Source organism: Hemicordylus capensis, chromosome 11 (assembly GCF_027244095.1).
Source record: "Hemicordylus capensis ecotype Gifberg chromosome 11, rHemCap1.1.pri, whole genome shotgun sequence".
Taxonomy (NCBI): domain Eukaryota; kingdom Metazoa; phylum Chordata; class Lepidosauria; order Squamata; family Cordylidae; genus Hemicordylus; species Hemicordylus capensis.
The window spans coordinates 24,658,069-24,683,020 of NC_069667.1; the positions used below are offsets into that span (position 1 = coordinate 24,658,069).

Consider the following 24,952-nt stretch of genomic DNA (forward strand, 5'->3'; position numbering starts at 1 on the left):
ATAAAGACTTTAGACCAATACTATTCTAAGGAAATCACATTTATTTTTACTGAGCAGATAAGAGGCATTTGCTAATAAGGAAATAATACTGCAGGCACTACTCAAAATAACCCCAACACATTCACCCATATGTGAATTATGCGCAAAAAGAACGACTACAGATATTAAGATCCAAATTACAAGTTACTATGGACGAGTAATTTGATCTTGCACTTTCCTTTTCCATTTCATCCCCAATGCGGGGAGGAGATAAGGATAGTGACTGTGGTCAGGGTGGGTTGCTCCTTATCCTTGCACCAAAGTCCCCACAAAAACAGCCCCCAAGCTACTGACCCCCAGAGAGAAACTGCTACTGACACCAACAGCAGCTTCCAGGAGATGATTTCCCTTGGGAATGCAGTGAAGATGAGGGGGTGGGGTTAAACCCTCCTCCCTACTGCAGGCCTGATCCTTACCCCCGTCCAGCTGTTACTAAAAACGGTACAGTTAAGTCTTTTAATCGAGTGCACAGTCTGGCCCTTAAGTCTGACCTTGTGAAATGTGGAAGCCCAATTTTTTCCTGGTAATGATCATAATGAAGGGCACCAGCCCTAAGTAGGGGCTGGTTGTCAAATGCATGTGCATCACTGAAGGACCAGATGATTCAGTCCACACATTTATCAAATGCTCAGTAATCTAGCGAGAGATGCGCAGGTGTGAGCTAGCCCCCTAGGAGAAGCTTCTCCCCCCACCCCCGGGCCTATGGGGGCCTTCCCAATGGTGTTCTCAATCTAACGATTTGGCTCGTATCCTTGGTAACTGTCATACCAGTCTCCTCAGCAGTGCTTTCTTCCAGTTTAGCTGCATTTATGGTAAGCGCAGGAGGCAGCCCGGCTCCACCCGGCCCGTTTTGCACGGTTGTCGGCACTGCGTTCCTGGTGGGTGGGTCCTTGTGGTGGAAATCATTTTCAGGAACCATGCAATGTTTTCTACTTTTCAACTGTCCAGAGTAGCTGCAAGTCGCACAAAGTGTTAAATATGCAGAAACAAACAAAAAGCAAGACAACATCTTGGAGAGCTGTTTGGAAAGATAAATGAATTGGTTGATCTATAGGTTGTTCGCCATCTTCCCACCCAAACTCCATACATTTGATTTGGTAGAATCAAATAACTTACTTATGAGACCTTAATCCTCAAAATGTCTGCCACCAAAAATATCTTTCCCCCTGTTCTGCAAAGAATAATCAAGTAAACCACTGGCACTATTAAGAAATAGCACATTACAGGGTTAAAAAGGGGGTTTCTGAAATATAGAAGGGAGATTAGCGTTCATAAGGATATGACACAAAACACGCACATATGTGATTTATATTTTTTAAAAACCCAAAATGTCTAGTTTTAAATATATGGAAAAATAAGGCCCAGTTCAGACACAACACTATATCATAGTTTAGCACTTACAAGAATGAGCATAAGGGAGATGCAAGTTTGCATGTGAGGAAAGAATGAAAGCTTTTGCTTTCACTTTAAAACAAACCACAGTACAATCTGTATTGTTAACTAACTTAGTTAGAGCAAGCTAGGATATCAAACCACGGTTTGGTCTCAGCTTAAGATCTTGGTTTGTTCTAACTATAGTTAGTTAAGAAACCATCATCTGCTAAATTTGTTGGAACATAGGAAGCTGCCTTATACCATTGGTCCATCTAGCTCAATATTGTCTACAGCTCCTCCAAGATTACAGGCAGGAGTCTCTCTCAGCCCTATCTTGAAGATGCCAGAGAGGAAACCTGGGTCATTCTGCATGCAAGCAGGCAGGTGCTTTTCCCAGAGTGGCCCCATCCCCTAAGAGGAATATCTTACGGTGCCCACAGGTAGTCACCCATTCAAATGCAAACCAGGGTGGACCCTGCTGAGAAAGGGGACAATTCATGCTTGCTAAGCACAAAACCAGCTCTCCTCCCTGTTAATGCAGAGTTATGGGGTGTTCTTGAAGTGAAATCAAATGCTTTTATTTCTCTCCTCTTGCATGGCGGAGAACAGAGGAGGGAGCCCCACAAGCCCATCACTCTCCTAGTATTGCCCACAGAGTGCTAAACCATGTTTTAGTGTTACCGCTGAAGCAAGACAAAGCCTTTCCATCCTATTTTAATCTTTTCTCACACGTTTCTTCATCTTGCCCAGGTCTATCTAACTCTGAAAGACAGTATCCAAATTTGCACGAGCCTTCTGAGGAGGCAGGGTCCTGGAATTTCGTGCCTAGAAAGGTGCTTTATAAATAAATATACAAATAAAAACCTGAAACTACACTCACATCAGACCCTGGACAGGTGAAGCTTCCAAGAGAAAGCAAATGTCAACCTAGAGCCAAAAGCAAGTCTAAAAAATAGTTCAGAAGTGTGGGATGGTTTCCCGTACGATTTAGCCAGGTTTTTAAAGGAAGGTTTTGTTACCCCATAGCTAATGCATATAGATCAGGTCTTTTCTCCTTCTCTTCTTGGCAGATTTTATGGACTCTTCTTTCCAGGGCTTGGCCCAGATTCACAACCTTGGGATACCACGGCAGGATTTTGGTCAACACAATTAGGATATTTCTAATATGCGTATATTCCCCCGTCTCGAGGCAATGAACAGATGCCTAGAGAGAACATGAAAAGGAGCAGTCAAAAGGCTTCCAAGCAAGATGGCAAAGCACCTTCAGCTTCTCAATGGCCTCTGCTTACCTTGGTTAACTTGTAATGCCACTTGTGCACCACATGGCGGAAGTTTTCATAATCTAACTGGTCAGCTTTGTTCCCACCATCATAACCCGTTGCCCGTAGTATAGTGAGGAAGCCTGGATAGTTGCCACATTCCTGTAAACAGACCAAGAAAAACTCTTCAGCTTCTTCAAGAGGCAAAGTAAAGAAATCAAACATATACATTTCGAAGCATGGGCCTGCTGAGAGGGCTACACATTGGCACAGTCACGGCTGCAAAGAGCTGAGCTAACGGTTACTAAAAATCCGCAGCTCATGGATATCCTGACACCAAAAACTTAACTCTTGGAGGTGATCCATGTTCCCTAACAATTTGGGCGATTAGTAAGCTCACCTGAACAGTGGTGTTGGCTAGAGTACTTTTTAAGCACCGCCCGACCAAAGTTGGCTTCTGCCACTGAGCGGATGTCCACAGCATAGTGTTTGATGAAGGGCAAGTCTGCTTTACTGATGTCTTTTATGCTGATGCTGGACATGTGGGCTGCTGTGCCTTGACCCTTGAGGGAAGTTTCACCCCTTGTTGGTTGTAGCACATAAAGATACGCTCTACGAGCCAATGGGACAACAACGACGACAACAAAAACAAGACAATCTCTGTCTTGGTCTGAAGGAGGAGTCTGTCCTCAGAACGACTTTGTCCAGACAGAGTTTGGGATAAGGAGAGTCAGCCCGAAGAGGTGCAAGCTCACTGACTCTCCTTGATGTTATGGCAACCAGGAAGGCAAGTTTTAAGGACAGAGATTTTAGGGAAGCAGAGGCGAGGGCTTCAAACGGTGCTTCAATGAGTGAAGACAAGACCAAACAGAGTCTCCACAGCTCAATGGGCTCTCTGACTGGTGGGAATTGGTTATTTATTTATTTGAGGAATCTCTTACAGTCAGGATGGGAGAACAGTGTGCCTCCATCCCAGCCCGGATACCTTGCAAAGAGTGCTGCTAAGTGAACTTTGATAAAAGGATTTTAAAGTCTGGATGGTTTTAGACTTGGCAGGTATAGGAGGATTTGACAGACTGATGCATTGTAAGGGTCAAAGCCCTTGGATGCAGCATGTAGCATAAATCGTTTCCATTTGCATATGTAATTCCTCTGTGTTGATTCCTTTTTTCCATTCAGGAGGATAGCATCTAACAGTTGAGCTTCCAGGCCATTAGGTTCAACACTTGGCGACTGGGATGGCAGACACAGCCTGCTCTGTGTGAAAGAAGATTTTGGCAGTGCGGGAAACATTGATGATGTCCCTGAGACAGATGAGAAGGATGAGAAACCATAGCTGTCAATTTTCTATCACGAACTGGGGTGAGATGGAGTGAATCCTTCATTATGCGAGCACCGTGGCAGTCAAGAAGGAACAGAGGAGGAAGGTGCACTCTCACTGAAAATAACCACTGCACCACAGATGCGATTCAGCAGAGCCGAAGAGCACCTCATGGAGCTTGGAATTCTTCTGCGGGGGTTACCACAAAGGCACGGAACTCAAGTTTTGAGGGAACATGGATCACCCCCAAAGTCTGATGCTTCTCTGAAGCACACACCTTTAAAAATATAAGACTCTCAAGTTAGGATTTTGAACATTGTATGTACCTTTTCATATATGGCTCTGTCACTATGCCACCGAGTTACGGTGTCTAGCATACAGCAGAGAAACCTGCCATATCGACTAGCTTCATTTTCAGTACAGCTTGCGACGGTGTAGATTATATCGGAGAACACCTGTGAGAAATTTAAAGAGGCACATACTAAAAATGAATTCTAGACCGCTTTCACGCGTATAACATTTGACTTCAGCGTTAGTTTTATTCCACTAATCTTCTGACAAACCTTTAAAAATAGAACTCAGATATTTCCCAGTAAGAAGTTCCTTTTCTTGTCTAAAGTGTCTAAAGTGATGTTGAATGGCCTGGATATTACAAAGGATATAGATGATTTTATAACCCCCAAAATGTTGAAATATTACTCTTCAGACTTTAGTATCATTCTATATAAAGTGATAACTTCTCCGTTTCATTTACGGGGCGGGGGGAGACGACAACTGCCAGACCCTCCACAGTGTGATGACCCAGCAAGTTGCGTTTCTTTAGCTGACAACCACAGGTACCCCTGAAAGGGTTTTCATATTAGCTAGCCTAATGAGGCCTCATCACGGCTAACTAAAGCGTCTCCCAAATAACTAAACCATAGATGCTGGAGTCTAGCTGAAAGGCCTCTTCGCATAAAGACCCACATTGTGGAGAAGAGCATCATTCAAAACAGAAGCAGGGAAGACCAGATCGCTAGCTTGGAGTCATGAGACATGAGTTTGGGGTGGTATAGAAATATGTTAAATAAAGAAAGAAACAAACAAAATAAATAAGGATCACCATTAAGAGCCTGGAGCTACTTACTCTGTCGTAGCAAAGGAGGGTGGAAAAATTTGGCGTTTTCTGTTGATGCACCAGTTCCACAAAGCGGGCACAGTAAACAGCATCGATAGCAGAGAAAATGCACCGAGGAAATATACACAGCTGCAGAAATTTTGTTATGGTCTCATTTTTGGTAGACTCTATTAAAAGAAAAAGGTGTTTTGTTTTTTAAAGGTTACCCTTATGTCACCAGTATGTTAGCTTTAAAGCCATCAAGCAGTCAGTCACAAATTAATCCAAAGAGATAAATACTACATACAGCAAATATTCAGGCACTAGCCGACCCGCACAGAGCATCTTTGTGCTATTTGGGGCCGGCTGTTCCCCCCTCCCTCCTGCTCCACTCTCCCTCCCCTCCCTCCTGCCCCACTCTCTTGCCCCCCCTCCCACCCACCCCTCTCTCTCATCTCACCCTCCTGCCCCACTCTCCCTCCCCCCTCTTCCCCCCCCTCCTGCCCCCCTCTTGCACATGTGCAAATTCCTGGCTTCTGCCACCGTGACATTACACGCCATGTCGGCCAGCGTTTGCAAATATGGTGCTGTCATCTGCATGCTATGATTAAGCAGCAGTGGCAACTACAGAAAACCATCAAAGGGCCCTGCTTACTTGCAAGAAGCCAATTATCTTTTTCCAGCTTCAACCGTTGTAGTACCCTTTGCACGTGCTCCGACTGTTTCTTCTCCTCCTCAAGCAGCTTATCCTGAAGGGCCGTACAGCGTTCTTTTTCTTTTTTCTTTTTATTTGGAGGCTGGGGTGGAGGGGGAGAGAAACCCAACACTGTATGTTTGAATTTCATATTGAGAACAACATCCTACAAGGTCAGGAAGAGAGTCTGGTTTCATTCTGAAGCTTGGCTCCTATTGAGAGCTGGATTTCTTTCGGATTTTATATAAATTATAATCCTTTATCGAAACGCAGATAGACAGATAGATACATAGATAGATAGATAGATAGATAGATAGATAGATAGATAGATAGATAGAAACCAATAAATGCATACATATGCTGAATAGATGCTTCAGTTAGTAATTATGTTCCATATCATATGACTGCAAAACCAGCTTGAGATTTCTGCACTACATATCCTAGATGGGTACAATCCCCTGTGGAGATCTGCTGAGTAAGTTCCATTTGCAATGACTGAGACATGTGCAGGACTATTTCCAAATTGATAATGGAACCTAGGAAGATGCCATCTATTGAGTCAGACCATTAGTGCATCTAGCTCAGCATTGTCTACACAGGCTGGCAGCGGCTTCTCCAAGGCTGCCAGCGGGAGTCTCTCCCTGCCCTATCTCGGAGTTGCTGCTAGGGAGGGAACTTGGGACCTTTTGCATGCAAGCAGGAAGATGCTCTTCCAATGAGATAGGACCATATCCCCAAGGGGAATATTTCACAGTGCTCACATGTAGTCTCCACTGAAATGAAAACCAGGGTGGACCCTGCTTAGCAAAGGGGACCGTTCATGCTTGCTACCACAAGACCAGTTATCCTCCCAATAGTGGCTTCTGGTGGGCCACTGTGTGAAACAGGATGCTGGACTAGATGGGCCTTGGGCTGGATCCGGCAAGGCTGTTCTTATGTTCTTATATAAATGCTCAGTGTTTACATTCCACATGAATCTACTGAAAGTCATCGTACCTTCTCTCCATTAGTCTGCTAGCAAAGGAGCCTCGCGAGGAAGTTCAGTGCCTTTAGAAGGTACTTCCTATTCATTAGTAACCACAAGGTACCAAATACTCAACAGCAGACCATGATATGGAATTTATAAACCTATTACTCAACTCTGCCAATTTTTTAATCAGTCAAACGTTGCCACAAACTGGGGCTATTTAAACTCAAGGTTTAAAGCATTCACATCTCTTTTAAGCAGAATACGCACCATCTCCTGATTGTCATCAATTGCTTTCATCTGGACTTTGAGTTTGTTGACTTCACGTTCGTAGCTGCTGTTTGGCACAGCAAGGTCATACATGGTCAGGGACCAGAACGTGGCATAGAATTGTGGACTGATATCATCCCAGACCTTAGGGAGGTGCAAGGAGATGACCGCATCATGAACGGGAGCCATCACAAGCTCACACGACGTAATATACTTGTGTACTTTCTGCTGCTGTTTGTTCCCTTTCTCAGCTTTTTTCAGCTCATCGTATTTTGACTGATTTAAAACAAACAAACAAACAAACACTTATCAATTTCCTACCCCAAAGGGAAACCCTTTCTTGTTACATCTATGACATATTTAAACCAAAACCAAATATCAGCATGTTTGGACTGTGCTAGTCATTGAATGTAGTATTTATTTATTTCAAAAAAAAATTATATACCACCTCCTCCAAAGACTCCAGGTGGTGAACAACAATACCAATAACAATTAATTAAAATAATGATGATGATTATGATGATGAAAGGGCAAACGCCTGGCAAAACAGGTGGGTCTTAGGAAAGGCCTTAAAATCCCGTAGTATGTTGCTGAACTTGACGAGGCAGAACTATGGAACAACTGAGATCTATTTTTCAATACAATTTCACTTGTAGTGGCTATCTAGAAAGCAGGTCAATTGAACATTTGTACTTACTGAAATATGATGTGCATACATAGGCCTTGAAAGGAAAAATGCAGCATCATGAGGAGTATGATACTCATTACAAAGAACATCAATAGAAGGCACTCGCTTAATGTAATCCTCTGTGCTTAAGTTGGATGCCAAAAACCCACCAAATTGTACAAGCGTATCATGGCACTAAAGGGAAAAATACAAAGGTATTAGGGGTTACAGCCTTCAGGAAACAAAATCCGTTTTAGATAAAACATAACATTTTAAAACTCAAGAAAAGAGCTGAAGTGACAAGTATGTCGAAAGAAGGCAGTTCAGCCCTGTTTTAAGCAAAAAGCCAGAGACAGTTCTTGGCACTGCTATCACGGTGGTGGCCAAAGAACTTGGGAAAGAGGCACGGGCAATACCCATTTGGGCATGTGCTCTCTCTGCACAGAGGCATGACTTCTGAACAAGGCTCAGAACAGGCACCAATCTTACAGATATGATTGCACAAAGACCACAAAGAAGCAGGGTGGGTGGGTGGGGGGAGACAGAACTTTGGCACTGATAAGAGCAAAGCAAACGGAGCACTGCACCAGAGTATATCAATTCTACATTCAGAAATCAACTATCAAGGGAATATCCACTTTTTTAAAAATAGCTTTGGGGAAAAAAAAAAGGTACAAGTTTGCAATCTTCTCTGCTTGCCTGATCATAGAGCTTTCCCACCAGCTTCAAATGTTTCTCCCCTCCTTCTTGAAAGATCACACCATTTCGTTGCTGAGCCATGAGAAGGCACAGTGGAAGGGCGAGATCATGGTCCAAAAGTGCATCTTTTAGTCTCTGAGAAGATTTCTTAGTGTTCCTGATCTGGCCAAAATATCCACCCTGACCAAAGAAATAAGAAAGGACGTTAAGATACCCAAACTGAAGACAACTACTTGGGAGGACTGCAAGAACAAAGGCTCCGCTCAGATATGCCAACACAGTTTGGTGCTATTAGAAACAAGCCCAGGAGGAGACTCAGGATTGCACACTTCCCACGCCCCGCCCCCCTGCACAGGTACTCAGAGTAACTCGTTACTGCCTGGCTTTCAGCAAATCATCAGACCCAGCAAACTATGGAGGAAGCCAAAACTCAAGGCTTCTTCCCACAGTTCCAAACGATGGTTGGCATTATGTCTAAACTGAGTCAGACTCCTACAGCAGCTTAAAGATGGACTGACTGTGGCACCACACAGTTTAAAAATGACCACAAAGTACATAATGAAGATATATCCATAGCCTCAACCGCTATCCTTGATCATTCTCTGAGCAACAATGCCTTTCTTTGTAAGACGAATGAGCTCCATTTGCCACTGTAATCTTGTCAAGAGGCCACAAGGATGTATATAGCCTTCCTCCAGCCCCTCCCATCTCCAACACAAATTCTCCCTACCCAGACTCTTAACCACTTTTAATGCTAGCCAAGTTCCACGGTTCAGCAGAATGTGAAATCAGAGTCGGATGGCAATTTCAAAACTTTGGTTAGCATTAACCGTGCCATGGTGAAGAACAGCAGAGGACATTTATGCCAGGAAACAGGGAAGACACAACCCTGAAGACCGCTGCCCATCCTTGAACCGTGGTTAAGGACCAGTAGTGTTTCATGCACCAGGCACATGTATTCACACTCGTTTCCTACTATGGAATTTCTGTAGCGAGTTGCCATTACTAATTTCTCCTTCCACAGCTGAAGCAGTCAACTGTTTAGCTCCTTCCAAAAAAGACATCTGAAATGACCAGCAATATATTTTCTTTGCATTCCTTTTCCTTTTGGTTCCAAGGGGAAACACACCTCTGCTTTCAGCTGCTCTCCACCAGTCATGGCCTCTAGTTGCTCCATCGTCATCTCTTCAGTGATTTCAATTCCAGCCATTTTCTGTACCACTTCTTTCAAAATAAGCAGGTCAAAGCTAGAGGGGGACAGGCAGTATGAACAGTCATTTACAGCATCCAATTCCTAATCTAAGTTGAGCAATATTAGGATACATCTTTGCCGTGTTGATAGACACTGGGCATGCTTTGCAATGTAGCTGCATGTTTGATCTGCCGCTGTGCATATTTCAACACGTTATTAATCCTAGCTATGCTATAGTACGTAAGCACATGTTTATTACCACACCATTTTAATCACCTCAGTGTAACAGCTACAACACAAATTGTATATTTGGGGGGAGCCAGAGCGACAAAAAGGTCTACTTACCTTTTCCCGGCCTTGAGTTGGTTTGCTACATACTGGAGGAGCCCAGCAAGTTCTATAGGATATTTTCGAAAAACAGCCCCACAGAAACTAGCTAAGCCTAAAAAGCAGATAGGAAGAGGAATTAAAAAGCAAGGAAGAAAATGGTTCAACTTCTAAGTACCATCACTATAAAAATAAGCTTGTAAATCTGGAAACTGGCCCAAAAGTTTGTTGTGCCTGAGGTGAGGTGCAAAATGCCACATGGTCCGGGGGTGGGTGGGGGGTCAGCCCTCTTTCAAAATTGACCTTTGCAAGTGTTGAAAGTGCATGGGGGACAGAAAAGAGCAGGCCTGCTCAACACTGGCACTCCTGCAGATGTTATCCTACAACTCCCATAATCCCTGGCTATTGACCACTATGGATGGGGATTATGGGAGTGGTAGTCCAAAAACAGCTGGTGGGGGAGCAAAGTTGAGCAGGCCTGGGGAAGGCCCACCAGGTAGTCGAGTTATGCACCTTGGTATTAAGGCCACTCTGGGAGCTGATTCGTGTCGAACTGAAGTGCCCAAGTGCCACTTCACTCGATGCCTTCTTCTGCCCTCTGTCCTCATCTGTGCAGATTTTTTTAAAATGGAACCCATTTCAATGTATACACACTGTACACTGGCTCCCAAGAAACCAATGATAGCACTTTAAAAAAACCAACCAACCAAATACTTACTTTGAAGCCAACTGGAGATTGTAGTGTCATCGTGTTTCATCCTCTCCTTCTCAGGATTAGCCAGGGCTTCAATAATGCAATCTTTTCTGAAGTTAAGGAAGATGCCTTCTCATACAATGTGGCCATAAACATCAACTGTATACAACACTGGTTGGGCTATGATTTGCTTTCTGCAGCTAACATGTCTTATATTAACAAGCAGCTTTTTCAAGTTACACGTGGAAGATTGTTAGAAGATCAAGACACAAAACTTAAATGTTAGCCCCAAGGTGACAACATGAGCAATTCCCAGATCAATTAAATGAGCAACTGGGCAGAAAATATGCCACTCACGACATGTGAGCAACACTTCTAGGAGGCTGACAAAAGGATACATGCTAAGACATCGTAGTTCAACGAAGTGAGGTATTTCAACGAGTCAACGACTGGAGTTATCAAGTTATTGTACTTCTGTATCTGAGACAATATCTGTAAGAGCCAGATGAAAATGAGTTTTTCCAAGCGCAAAACTCTGTTCCAAGTCCTTAAATTATCACAGAAACCATTTCTGCAGATGTACAATGTTTCTAAAACATTTGCTTTCTAAAGCAAATAAGTCATGTATATTAAAAACCAAGCTACAGCTGTTAGAATAGCAAATCGATCTTTTCTTTCCCCCCGCCAGATTCAATATTATAATGGTAAGAATAAACACTCTGCACTCAATAATAAATTCAAAACTAGGCAGCTTATTTTCTGAAGCCCTGTAACTTCAGTGGGGCTATAGCAATAGCAAAGGTATGTCATACTTGCCACATACATAATCAAATAAAATGGTGGGGTTGCTGTGGCTCAGTTTCCCAATTTGTCTTCCAGAAGGCTTTACATTTTCCTTGGTTAAGCGCCTGTGAGACACAATGTCACAATTTAGTTCCTCTAACTGCAACTTTATATTTAATTTTTCCTATTCACAGCTTTACACACAGCTGCTTTTCTGTGAATGCAGCCTAAGATGGATCCTCTCCCGACAGCTCTAGGGAAAAGAAACATTTATATATATCCACATAGGATTTCTGTTGCATATCTTGGAATGGGAACATAATAAAATCGGTAAACAAATCACAGCAGCTTAGGGATCTCACTGACCATGTTCAATTATTTAACCCAGTGAGGAAGACAGAAGAGATTCAAGCAGAATATACCATTTTAAAATCAACGTGTGTTCCCTTGATCATCTGATCCACCATTATTTAAAATAACCTAGCCTCAACCAGAGCTACTGCTTTGGGACCATCGGGTGTCTGGCATGGCACACACACTACCTGGACTCCAGACATACTTATTTATAATTCTGCACGCACATGGACAACAGGATGCCTGGAACAGGGGTATTAGTAGCCACGGGGTACGGCAGAAAAATGTGCAGAAAGAGTGGTCAAAGCAGAGCCTCAGAGAACCTACTGCAGCCCACGGACCATCTATTTCCTTACCCCAGCCACTCTGAGCAATGAATATGTTCCTCTGCGATAGTTTTATTATCTGCACAAGCCTGCCAAATATTTAACCTCCCACTGGTTTAAACAGGAGAGCGAGTGTCTGCTTAAGTCTTTCTCACTGAAGACAATGGGGCTTACAAGTCTAATTTGGGCTGGATCATGTCCAACAGACCTCTGACAGAACTGAAAACAATGTGACCATTTAATAAATCTGTGAGGACACACTTTTTAAAAAACTCAATTCAAGAGGTTCCCCCGCACCCCCGCCTCTGGAAACATGAAATGTATTTGTAAAAATGCAGATGTTTAGGGCAGGGCTCCAGAACTTTGGCCCTCCAGCTGTTGATGGACTACAACTCCCATTATCCCCAACCACAGTGGCTAATAGTCAGGCGTGATGTGAGCTGTAGTTCAACAACCACTGGAGGGCCAAAGTTCTGCAGACCTGGTTTAGGACAATTCGTTGCTCAAATACCATCAACGTTTCCCAGTAAGAAACAAACGCAAACTTACTTCATAATATACTTGGCTCTGTCAATTGACTGAGCTTTAACTTTCACCAGCAGTGGGTGACTATTGTATGTTTCATTCTTCCATTGGCCATAGAGACGATACCTATTGCAGAATGCAAGGAGTCAAAACAAAACAAAAAGAAGAAACATTGTAGGCTTAAAAATAAATAGACCAACTTTTCATTAAAAAAGGGAAAAAATCTCTCCAAGTAATTGCTCACCGATGTTGGTATGGAAATGTTTTAAACATCCCCCAGAGTTCCTCAGACATGCACGCATTGCAGTCCATCAAAGAAAGAGAAGGAAGCAAAACCTGGTCTGTTATACTTAGCAGACAACTGAATAAGACCTCCTGAGGGGGAAAAAGAATCCAAGCGTCAAAAATAACACCAACTGGAGACAAGTTTAAAGGCAAGGTACATGGCTTGCCAACTCTGATTTCTACAAGTTTATTGGGCCAAGTTCATTGCTCAAGGCCACAAAGCAAGCCTAGGAATGGCCATCTATTATGCCCAAGTAGTCATCTGAGGTCACTGCCATGCTCCTCTAAACTCCCAAACCCTGCAAGCTGCTCCAGTCGTGCAAGCTCTGCTTTGCATGCAGGTTCCCATTCCCAGAACAGCTTTCCCCGGAAAATGAACCAAGAGTGGATGTGCATGCACAGAAGTGGATTTCTGAATTTTAAGCACTAGACCCTGGGAGCCAGAGAGGTGCAGGGTGGCACAGCTTGTTCGGAAGCTGCGTGTCTCTTGACTCTCTGAAGACGGAGGCAGTGGGCGTGGAGTGGTCCGGGACCAGGCTTCTGCCCATTCCAGATCTATACTAAGCTAGCTAGAATACCTAGATCAACACAGGTTTCTGGGAGACCTGTATCAATATTGTGTGCAGGTTCGGGAATACATTTTTAACATCGCTCACCATTTTCTCTTTATCTTCTTGTTTGCTTCCATCAGATTGGTACTAAAAGAGAAAAAGAAAACTATTTCTAAAATGCAATCATATCGGACCAAGGATATGATCCAGAGACAATGGAGCTCTTTCCCCCTCCCAAATGCAACCACATAGTTGTGAAGGAGCCTGGCACCAACTATTTCTTTGGTCTTCTGCTGCCGCTCAAGAAACGTGCAGTGGTGCTTAGGGAATAAGCGGGAGTCAGCAGCTCTCCTGCCTGCAACCTTGGAGAAGCCACTGCAGAGTCTGTGTAGACAATACTGAGTGAGATGGACCAAGGGTCTGACTCAGTATATAGCAGCTTCCTATGACTCCGGAGTACAGGGCAAGAGGCTGGAAGGTATCTCCCCAGCCATAAGTACCTGTAGTCCTGCTAGGAACACAGGATGCTACGTTCCATCAAGTCAAACCTTTGGTTCATCTAGGTCAGCACTGTCTAGACCAGTGTTTCTCAAACTTTTTGGAGTCAAGGACCGCTAAATTCTTCGTGCAGAGTTTCAAGGACCGCTACATTCTTCATGCGCAGTTTCCCGGACCAGCAGTTAGTAAAGGGGTTTCAAGTCTGTCTATCTATCTATCTGACTTCTATACTGCCCAAAACTTGCATCTCTGGGCTGTTTAGAATGAAAATAATATAAGCATTAAAATAATTAAATTTGGAATCTTTTGCAAACATGGAATATTAGGGGTTCTTAACCTTGGGTCCCTCAGTTAAACTCCCATAACCCCCAACAACAATGGCATTTGGCCATTATGGCTGGGGATTATGGGAGTAGAAGTCCACCAACGTCTGGGTACCCAAGGTTGAGAACCCCTGAATCTAAAAGCCTGGGTGAACAAATTTGTCTCCAGTATGTCTTCAGTATGTGCGGGGTGGTGGTGGAGGTGCTTCTGATTACTCAGTGGAGAGGGGATGTTGGGCCATTAGAAAAATTCAAAAGCTACATGGGGCCAATGAAAACAACATACAAGCAAGCCCCACTGATGCAAGAGGGAAACAGCGTTCCCTCTCAAGGCGCCTCGACCACAACAGGCAGCTGGGTTTCAATCAACCAACCTTTGGCTGCAAACAATGAGCATGCAAGAACCAGCAGCCCTTCAAGTGGCGCCCACTGCCATACCTTTTCCTCCATGCCCCCGCACCGCATACAGTTTGAAGCTGTAAAGATAGGGAATAAGATAGCTGTAGGAAGATCTCAGCAGCACGTGGAGGCAAGGCACAAGAAGGGTCCCATGCCTCTGTGATACTCTTCCTCTTCCGTGCCATGTGCAAAATTGAGGAAGTGAGTGCCTTGATTTCAGTTGGGGGGGGGGGTTGACTCCCAGTCAGGGACCGGCACTCAACCCTTCGGGGACCGGCAGCGGTCCAGGGACCGGTGGTTGAGAAACACTGGTCTAGACCAGGCCTGCTCAACTTAGGCCCCGCCAGCTATTTTTGGACTACAATTCCCATAATCCCTAGCCACAGTGTCCAATAGACAGGAATTATAGGCCAACATCTGCAGGAGGGCTGAAGATAAGCAGCCCTGGTCAAGACTGACTGGTAGTGGCTCTCCAAGGGTTCAGGCATGAGTCTTTAAGAACATAAGAACAGCCTTGCTGGATCAGGCCTGAGGCCCATCTAGTCCAGAATCCTGTTTCACACCGTGGCCCACCAGATGCTGCTGGAAGCCTATAGGCAGGAGTTGAGGGCATGCCCTCAATCTCCTGCAACGGGTACTCAGAGGCCTCCTGCCTCTGAGGCTAGAGGTGGCCTATAGTTGACTAGCAGCCGTTGATAGACCTCTCCTCCATGAATTGATCCAAACCTCTCTTAAAGCCATCCAGGTTGTTGGCTGTCACCACATCTTGTGGCAGAGAATTCCACAAGTTGATTGTGCGTTGTGTGAAAAAGTACCTCAGTTTGCTGGTCCTAAATTTCCTGACAATCAGTTTTCATGAGATGGCTTTCCCAGCCCTACCTGCAGATGTTGCCAGGGGTTGAACCTGGGACCTTCAGCATGCCAAGCAGATGCTCTGCCACTGAGCTATGACCGCCCCCCCCAGCCCCCAACTAGAACTACAACAGGCACAAGGAAGCTCTTGTAAGCGTGGTTCCTCCTTTGAGAGGCTAGCATGTGAACTGAGTTACTTGTCACCTAGAAACATGTACAGTATACAATTAAGATATTTACTTCTACCCTATGTCCCGATAGTACCGTAGATCATTTCTACAGAGCATCTTGTATCATTAGGGTGATATTTACACTTGTCAAGAAACTGCCAAATTCTACCTTGGCACTTATGCAAGTAATTTAACAATGTTTAAGAGTTAGAAGACCAATTTCAGTGAATGTTACCCCTTAAGTGCACGGAAACTGTTTGTCAGCTATTTAATCATAAGATCACATGGGGGGGACGGGGACGCCTTGCTCTAGGAAAAGGGCTATAATTTGCTCTCTCAACAAAGTGACAACAGAATCATTTCATTTACTGCATATTACTTGCATGTGTCACTACCTGCAACACATTTCTTGAAGGATCACCCTGATATCAAGATGGCAGAACAGCTTCAAATCTGTCTCCATCTATGCATTTCTGTTATTCATCACCCAAATTAGCATTTTAAGACCCTGGAAATGTGCATTAACTGTTTTTCCTCTTTAGCCACCTGTCGTTCAAAACAGCTCTCTCGCAATTAAAAAAGATGAAAGGCAAAATTCGGGGGGGGAGGAATGAGAGTGGAGAGCATCTATCGACGTCTTAGCAGTGTGCTTCCCTGCATCTAAAACCATACATGAGGTATTCTGCTTCTCGCCCAAACATAAAAGACAACTGTCGTGGCAGCCAGTAGGTGGCAACTTGTTGCCACAATCAACACATTTCTTGAAGGTTTTCTTAGTGTCCATTTGGAAAGCAGGCAAAAACAGATAACAGCCGACATCCAAGAAGCAAAAGAGTAATGAAAACAGTCCAAAGTCACAAAGCCAGAAAAGAAAAGGCCAACCTCTGTACTCACAGAACCGAACCAAAAAACCCAAGGAGCAGAAACCGAACGGGGTTAATGCTAAGGAGGTTGGAAAGGAACTGTGGGAATGGTGCCCAAACTGCCAAAATAAATGACTGTGCTGAGCATGGGAGAAAAGCATGGGCACCAGGAGGAATTCGTAGAACCCACCCACAAGGTCCTGTGGAGGCACAGAACTCAGGTTTATGAATGGCAATGGATCACGGTCCAGATCCATACATTTTCTAAAACAGAGTTGCTGTTCTGCAGGATTTTTGCGATTATGAAGCAACTGATGAGAAGATAAAAACATCATACACAGTGCTGCAAAGATCTGGCTACAAAGCTGCCACTAGCACAGTTAAAAACTGGATACTAGAACAGCCTAAACCTTTCTTGACCCATGCACAGAAGGTTCTCTCCCTCCGCAGCTGAAGAACACATTGAAATCACACATTCCTCTTCCTTTTTAATGAGTGCTTATATTCAATTTTAATATGCCAGAAAAAGTTTAAATGCCTCTCTCCACTGAGATTTTATTTACAAGCTACATTTTTCTGGACAACACACAGAATACTGCAACATTATAATCAGGTACATACTGAAAAACTGTTTCCCACAGCTCTGATGGCCAAATAATTCACAAGTAAAGCCTGGAGGGAGGGATTCATAAGGCCAGTGAAGCCAAACGTTGGAAGTGTTCATCTTCTTGCTGGCTTTATTAGCTTTCTATATAGGCACGCCTTCCCAGCAGGCTATCGGCAAGCATTATGAGCACTAGTTGTTTTAAAATAACAAATGTGAACCAGAGGAGTCCTGTCCATTAACCATTTCAGTCAATTACCTTGCCAAATTCATGCCAGCACAACAGTACCCACAATTAGGCCCCAGCACACAGAATGAATACCACCGTTCTTGAACATCCATTCAGCGTTTGATCGAAATCCTTTTCAGATGCCATGTTACAAAAGAGCAGTACAGCACCTAAATAGTCATGGATAAATCCCACTGAAATTAATGCGACAAGTTGGTCAAGGCTAACCTGTCTCAATTTCAGTAGTGCTTTGTTATGACTAGTTAGTCTGGATTTTCCCCACTGACTATACCACACATAGTACTGGTTATCAACGTATATTTTAAATGCATTATACATCTACTTCACATTTCTTAATTCTAAGGAAATCCAGAAAGCCATCAGGAAAAAACTATAAATGTTTCCAGTGTTCACTCATGTAAGTAAAAATGTTTTGTTTGGTATTGAATAAGAAGAGGCTATTCTTTATCAGTCAGCTTTCATCAAGCTAACTTGTTTCACTATGTCCATAAGGGCAGGCTTAGGCTATGGAACAGAATACTTTTTAAATGTTTTGAGGGACTCTTCTGCATATACATATATTAAAGAACACCTAACCTACTTCTTTAGGGTGCAGAAGCAGCCTTTAGAATACCCCCCGCATTGCTCTAGGTTTACCCACCTCTTTCATAAACGCTTTCCCAAGACGCACCACTTTTGCAAATAAAATGGGGTTGTGAGACAGGTGAGGGCCGAGGGAACACAACATGTTGAACACTTCCTTTCTTAAATCCTCAAAACATTCGACTTGCTTGGGTGCTCTTTTGTTTTGCAAAGGAGGAATTGGTGTCCCTTTGGCACCCTTGGGCACTCCAATTCTGGAAAACAGAAAAATAAAGCATCTCCAAAGTCTGGTTTTTTGTTTTTTTTTAAACAAGCACATTCATTTCTGTGTACATTTTGGAATCTCCTCTATGCAATGCACAATCGGTCAAAAAGAAGAGCACAACATGATTGATTTTGGTGAGTCTTGTGAAGCAGGTGTGCCCAGTGGCAAAGGACAGCACACTCCTACAGGCTCACATATTTAATTAAGATGCAATCAAAGAGGGGTGTATGTAAAGAATGCCTTTTTGAAACCCTCCTTTTTAAAAAAAACCAAATAAAAAAGTTAAAAGTAACTGAATCCCCATGTAAACTGGGCTTTTGAAACAACGCAACCCTGGTTCCTGCCTGAGGGATTATTCTAGGCAGTGGGGTGGAGTGCTCTTGCTCCAAGAGAGGGCTAATCAAATTCAAGCGCGACCATGCACATAGGGAAGAGTGCACCCCTTGCTTTCTCAGTTAAGAGTGACAAGCCTCTGGTGCAATCAACAACACACACTGTAGAAAAGAGCAGAAGTCTTTTCTGTGGAAGACTCAGCGTGAATCCAACAGATTGCAACACAGAGCTCATTTGAAGACCTATGCTCTGGAAGTGCGGGCAGCGAAAAAGCAGTTCTTTTCTGCCCACATTGCTTCTGCAAATTCACGTCCAGCTGAGTTGTCTAGGGTTCTGAGGGGGCTAGTTCACGCCCCCTCCGCCTTGAATTTGAACTTGGAACCATCTGTCACTCGCTGTGATGTTTTTCACTTCTTTTTTGCAGATAAAACCTCTTGCATTTGTGCTGAACTGGACCCCCCAGTTACTGCAGAGTCTATCATAGAGGTGTCCAGCAACGCCTCTTGTAGGATTGGATTGGATCCCTTTCAGTTTGTTACTTCTGAGGGTGTGGACAACCTGCTTCGGACTGTACGCCCTACCACTTCCTCCCTTGAGCCTTGTCCAACCTGGCTTATTTCATCTGGCAGTCACACTATTAGAGATGGTCTGATAAATATAACAAATGCTTCTCTGAGCAAGGGCAGGATGCCTCCTTGTCTTAGGGAGGCTATTTTTAGACCTTATATTTGAAGAAACCTGAGTTGGCTCATTAGAGACCTGACTAATCTTCCTTGGTTGGGCAGGGTAATTGAGCGAGTGGCTGCTTCTCAGCTCCAGGCAGTTTTGGATGAAACAGATTACCCAGACCCATCCCAAACTGCCTTTCAGGTGGGCTATGGGGTTGAGATTGCCTTGGTAGACCTGATGGATGATCTCCAATTGGTGACTGACAGAGGGAGTGTGACTCTGCTGATCCTTTTGGATCTCTCTGTGGCTTTTGATACCATTGACCATGGTATCCTGCCAGGTCGCTTGAAGGAGGTGGGATTGGGTGGTACGGTTCTACAGTGGTTCCGTTGCTATCTCTCTGGCAGATTCCAGATGGTGTTGCTTGGAGACTGTTATTCTGCAAAGCGAGAGCTAAAGTACCAAGTTCCACAAGGCTCCATACTGTCTCCAATGCTTCTTAACATCTACATGAAACTGCTGGGAGAGATCGTCAGGAGGTTTGGTCTGGGATGCTATCAATATGCTGACGACACCCAGAGCTAGTTCTCCAACTTCATCAGGAAATGGCATGACACCACCCACCCCCAGTGCCTGGAGATTCTATATCAGGCAGTACAGAAATTCAATCAATCAATCATAAACAAACTACAGAACACAGGCCTAGGAACAGGCAATTCCTGGAAAGATGCTGAATGCATATTTCCAGAACGCCATCAGTTCTATGAAGCTGCTTTAGAACACGGCCACGATCCGTCTCACCTTCGGTAGAGAGGCTCAATCATCACATGAAGAAGCTGACAAAGCGCAACAGCAATCGGTTTGTGTGAAGTGGCATAAAATGGAGGCATCTGGTCCATAATGCTTTGCGCATGCTGCCAGTCACCAATTTTTAGCATTGCTTCTAACAGACCCAGTTTCTGGTTATCAGGTGGCTGAAAAGATCAGGAAGCAGAGAAGAGAGTCTGAAGATCAAAAATGGATGAGTCGTTTACAAGAGAGCCAAACAAGGGGTCAGACTAGGACCAGGCAGTAGCAGGCCCAATTCCCCTCTTGGCCGCAAAGCTCACTAGGTGGCCTTGGGTCGGTCACTCCCTTTCAGCCTAGCCTGCCTCACAGTACTGTTGTGAGGATAAAATGGGGGAGGTGGCAGAGAACCATGTACGTTCATTCCCCTAAGCTCCTTGGAGGATGGGTGGGATAAAATGTGATAAATAAGCATTGATAAGACTTACCTTTTCTGTCTTCTCCTCTTCCTTCTCCTTCTCCTTTTCCTTCTCTTCAGTCTTTTCAGAAGATAATACAACCATTGTAAGTTTTCTCACAATTTGTTTAGCTTCCCCAATTTCTCGCTTGTGTTCTTCAAGGATAGCATTGTCCACTGGAAGGAGCTACAGAGGCAGAGTTTGAAGATTCACTAACTTACAAAGATGCTGTTTACATTGCTGATATTTACTGTAATTCTTGGCAAAAACACAAAGGATAGAAACTGGAAGTATTGGTGCCAAGGATCAATGGTGATTGCTATGCAATTTTCTCCAAAATCAAAGTGGTTTTTAGTCTAATTCTGTATATCAAATACGTTTTCATTCATTTATGAATCCACTTAAATTCAAATCATAGAGATGTCACAGCAATCATTTAGTTTCAGTCCACAGAAAATTCCCAAGATCATGCAAACTAGCACTACTGATAATGCCTGATTCATAGGGGAAAAAGCACATCCTCTACTCTAGAACACGGTGCAATTTAAGCAGCCTGTTTAAAATAATAAAATTAGCAATATCTCTGCCTAACAACAAAGCAATCAACTTTTTTCATAAGTTGGAAAGAAGATTTTAATCACAATAAATTCTATGAATTGTTACACTCTTTTAAAATTGAGGAATTGGAAGTTTCACTGAATTCTGTAATTGCATTTATTAAGAGAAGGATTAAAGTTTTTAAAATCTGTTGATTCAGGACGCTCCCTTAACAAGGAACAGGACAGGACTATATTGCTATACTGCTTTGTGAACTACTTTATTTATTATTATGATTTATTTAAAATATTTATACCCCGCCCCTCCAGTGCTCGGGGCAGCTTACAACAATAACAATCTGCCCCGGCAGATTTATATGGGCAAATGTGGTCTGACAGGTAACCCGGCCCCTTCTTTGTTGAAAAGTGGTATATAAATATTCTGTAACAATTTGAACACCCATTAGCACTGCTTGGTCACTGATCTATTCAGCATTTTGTGTAAATGAGCACAATGAGTTCTGTTCAACACTATTATGCATACAACTGTGGAGGATCAGCTTTCATTTTCTTAAACTGAGGGCAACAGCATTAGAACCAGAGATTATATCAAGGCAGCAATTAGCAAATGGGTTGTACCATGGTGCACAAGGAAGTCCAGAATACACACAGAAATTAGCAATGAGATATTGCTTGTTGAAAACCACCGAGAACAGTCGGTGGAGAAAAATAAATTCATGTGAACAAGTTTTTAGCATTAAAGATGACTGAATAACTTACATGCACATAGAGGTCTTCTAAATCTATTAGATTATGTTGCAAAAGTACTGCAGCAACTCTGTATAAAGAGACAGGGGTCTCTCCATTTGGCTCCTAAGATGAAAATATGGTTTTAGCAAGCCTGTTTAGAAGATTACCAAACAGCATTACACAGGTATGAAAACTACACAGTTAAGAGAACTGTTCAATTAGCTTTGAACATCCAATGGCGGGTGGTGGATGTTTTTAACTTGTGTCAGCAGCTGCCACCCCTCGCTCACACAGGGAAACGTTCAAAAGCAGTATGTAATTCAATAGGGTTATCTGCTGTTGAGCGAACAAAATGCCAGAAGTCCCACAGGAGCTTCGAACTGTAGTCCATGTGTGCATTATCCATTTTAGAATCCTAGTCTCCATGCCCACAGTCACTCTGGGAAAGGAGGCATCTACTGTTCCCATTTGAGACTGGACAATCCAGGCCAAGCAACTTGCCCCAAACCCCACCTAGATTGCAACACACACATCCCGGGCTGCTTCGCAGTACTGCTCACACTTGCACCCAACCGGCTGCGTGGAGTACAAGGTTTCCGTGGCATTTCTAAACTAAAAATGTTACAATGTATGCCTGAAGCCTAATGGGAAACACATGCTTTGAAACCTGGAATATGGGTTCAACTCAGAGAATCGTTTTAGGGGGGGAAATGGCACCGCAAATCTTAAGAGAGGCCTATTGATTGCAAATTAACACACTCCTCCAAGACTTGAAGGAACATAGGAAGGTGCCTAGTCAAACCCTTGGTCCATCTAGCTCAGTCTTGTCTACACTGCCTGGCAGTGGCTCTCCAAGGCTACAGGTAGGTGTCTTTCCCAGCCCTACCTGAAGATGCTTCCAGGGATTCAACCGGGGACCTTCTGCATGCAAAGCAGATGTTCTGCCACTGAGCTACAGGCCCATATCCCCTCCCCGCCCCCACCCCCAGTTACCAATTGAAATGAGTTCCCCCACTACCCCCCATATCCATATGCTAATCGTGGCAATGGATTTGCAAACAAGTGGTATCTTTCAAAGCACACTGTACATTTCCATTACATTTCTGACACTGAATATACTGTCCCTACATCCCACAAATGCTGAACATCCCAAGGATTTAGAAATAGTAAGACTTGAAAAACAAGCAGAAAACAAAGTTAAATCTTCCCCTTTCCTTTCTGTTATCTTTAAAAGGTATCCAGACAATTGCTTCTGTAAAAAAAACCACCCCATGTGAAATAAAGCATAAACTTTTTAAAAGAGCAAAACCTAATAAAAGTGTAATTAAAGTTCAACTTTCTTCTGGGTACGCAGAAGAAAACAAGACTAGTATTCTGTATTTAAAAATATTAAATGATTAGGCAATCCAACATAGGAAATTTTAAGCTGCAAAAAAACAGTATTACCTGATAGAACTTGAATTTGAATCCAAGGATATGACAGAGTGTTTGAGGTTCACACATATACATGTAGGATTCTATCAAAGGTACAAAGAATTCATCATATTCTGGCCTACATTCATAGACTTCTAAGATAATATCCAACACTCTGTTAGGATCCAGGTTAAAACATCCTATTAAAAGGAGAGAGATAGGAGTTACATGGTTACCTCTACCCAAGGAAATGTTTTACTGTGGTTGCAAGTATATTTTAAAATACTTCAAGACTTCTGCTTGGATTTATGAACAGAAATACCATATATTAAATTTACAAATGTACAAGAATATGGGTTTTGATTGAAAGAATCAGTCTTTATAGGACTAAGTATCCAAATTGAGAAAACTGGAGACACAGCTTACATCTTGATTAGACTCGACATTCAAAAACTAGCAACAGTTACAGTTTTTAAACATGCATTTCATAACTTAAACTTAATACTGAGGTGAATCCAAGACACATCATACCTACATCATACCATTCAGCAACAACTGCCTCGGCTTATCTCTCTTACCTATTAAAGATTTGATATTTTCCAGGATCAGTACACTAGTAATATTTCCAGAAAGGTCTTGCCCCAGCTCAGCAATGAGTTTTGCATAACCTTCATTCTCTTCTCTTAATAAATTGAATTTCTGCTGTTTATAACTACAGTTAAATAAAGAACAAAAGTCAACACACACACACATACACACAATTAGAATTTTCAAAGGCCAGCAATGCTGAACTGGTCGTCACTGTACTCAAATATCTTTAGCTTTTTGAATTATACGTCCATAAACATACAACACACCTCATTTCAAGTCATTAGAAAGGGTCATGGGCCTAAATGCTCCAACCTGAAACAGACTAGCATGATCTACCTTTTCAAGCTAGACTATCTCTTCTCTAGGCAAAACCATGCCCAGCTCTTTCAACTGTTCTTCTTCAGACTTGGTTTCCAGACCATCTTTGTTGCCTTCCTTTGAACCCGCTCCAGTTTATCAACGCTCTTAAAATGCTGGGCCAAAAACCAAACAGAGTGGCCAACATGAGACACAGGTCTAGGAGGGTGGAGCAAGCATCTGCATGCAAGGCTTGGCTTCCAGCCCAGCGGGGCAAAGGAGAAGCGATTTTCACATCTCTCCTCTCTCTCCAAAAGCCCTTGACTCTGTCAGGAATATGTCGCAGAGGGGAGGAGAGCTTGCCAGGTGGCAGCAAGCATGAACTGTCCCCTTTGCTAAGCAGGGCATACATTGGTTTGTATTTGGATGGGAGACGACATGTGAATGCTGTACGCTATTCGGGGATTCGGCCATTGCTTTGTGGCAGATCATCTGCTTTGCATCAAGAAGGTCCCCAGTTCACTCCCTGGAAGAATCTCCAGGTAGGGCTGGGAGAGACTCCTGCCTGAAACCTTAGAGAACTGCTACCAGTCAGTGTAGCCAGGACTGAACTACATGGACCACCGGTCTGAGTCAGTACAAGGCAGTTTCCTCTGTTCCTAACCCTGGAAGAACACTTATGTTCCTAGCCTGACAAAAGAACCCTATTTTTTTGCAGGAAGAGGAGAGAAGCCGCCCACCACTTATGGGAGGCCGCAAGCCAAGCCTTGCATGCAGCTAGTTTACTGGCTCCTTGCGAAGGCAGAGCGCTTGCTCCGCCCTTGCAAGGCTGTGCTGCATGTCAGCCTCTATTCCAAGTGAGGGCTTGACCAGTGCAGAATCGCTTATCT

General features: G+C 43.5%; 1 protein-coding gene across 4 annotated transcripts in view; it reads right to left on the minus strand.

Annotated features, from left to right (window-relative positions):
* The window catches only part of THOC2 (THO complex subunit 2), a 52,506-nt gene that overhangs the window by 13,201 nt on the left and 14,353 nt on the right, over positions 1-24,952 (minus strand). For all 4 annotated transcript variants that reach the window (XR_008311619.1, XR_008311620.1, XM_053273772.1 and 1 more), the window contains exons 7-29: positions 23,753-23,886; positions 23,208-23,374; positions 21,792-21,884; positions 20,506-20,661; positions 20,033-20,205; positions 18,023-18,218; positions 13,529-13,570; positions 12,832-12,962; positions 12,612-12,713; positions 11,423-11,507; positions 10,998-11,091; positions 10,624-10,704; positions 9,924-10,020; positions 9,516-9,633; positions 8,387-8,566; positions 7,718-7,882; positions 7,021-7,296; positions 5,745-5,886; positions 5,120-5,277; positions 4,320-4,448; positions 2,703-2,834; positions 2,433-2,617; positions 808-992 (exon numbers count right to left, since the gene is read on the minus strand). Coding sequence is in view for 2 of the 4 variants with exons in the window: in XM_053273772.1 (XP_053129747.1) it covers positions 808-992; positions 2,433-2,617; positions 2,703-2,834; positions 4,320-4,448; positions 5,120-5,277; positions 5,745-5,886; positions 7,021-7,296; positions 7,718-7,882; positions 8,387-8,566; positions 9,516-9,633; positions 9,924-10,020; positions 10,624-10,704; positions 10,998-11,091; positions 11,423-11,507; positions 12,612-12,713; positions 12,832-12,962; positions 13,529-13,570; positions 18,023-18,218; positions 20,033-20,205; positions 20,506-20,661; positions 21,792-21,884; positions 23,208-23,374; positions 23,753-23,886 (3,221 nt within the window). In the remaining 2 variants the exon portion in view is untranslated. The remainder of the gene's footprint in view (positions 1-807; positions 993-2,432; positions 2,618-2,702; positions 2,835-4,319; positions 4,449-5,119; positions 5,278-5,744; positions 5,887-7,020; positions 7,297-7,717; positions 7,883-8,386; positions 8,567-9,515; positions 9,634-9,923; positions 10,021-10,623; positions 10,705-10,997; positions 11,092-11,422; positions 11,508-12,611; positions 12,714-12,831; positions 12,963-13,528; positions 13,571-18,022; positions 18,219-20,032; positions 20,206-20,505; positions 20,662-21,791; positions 21,885-23,207; positions 23,375-23,752; positions 23,887-24,952) is intronic.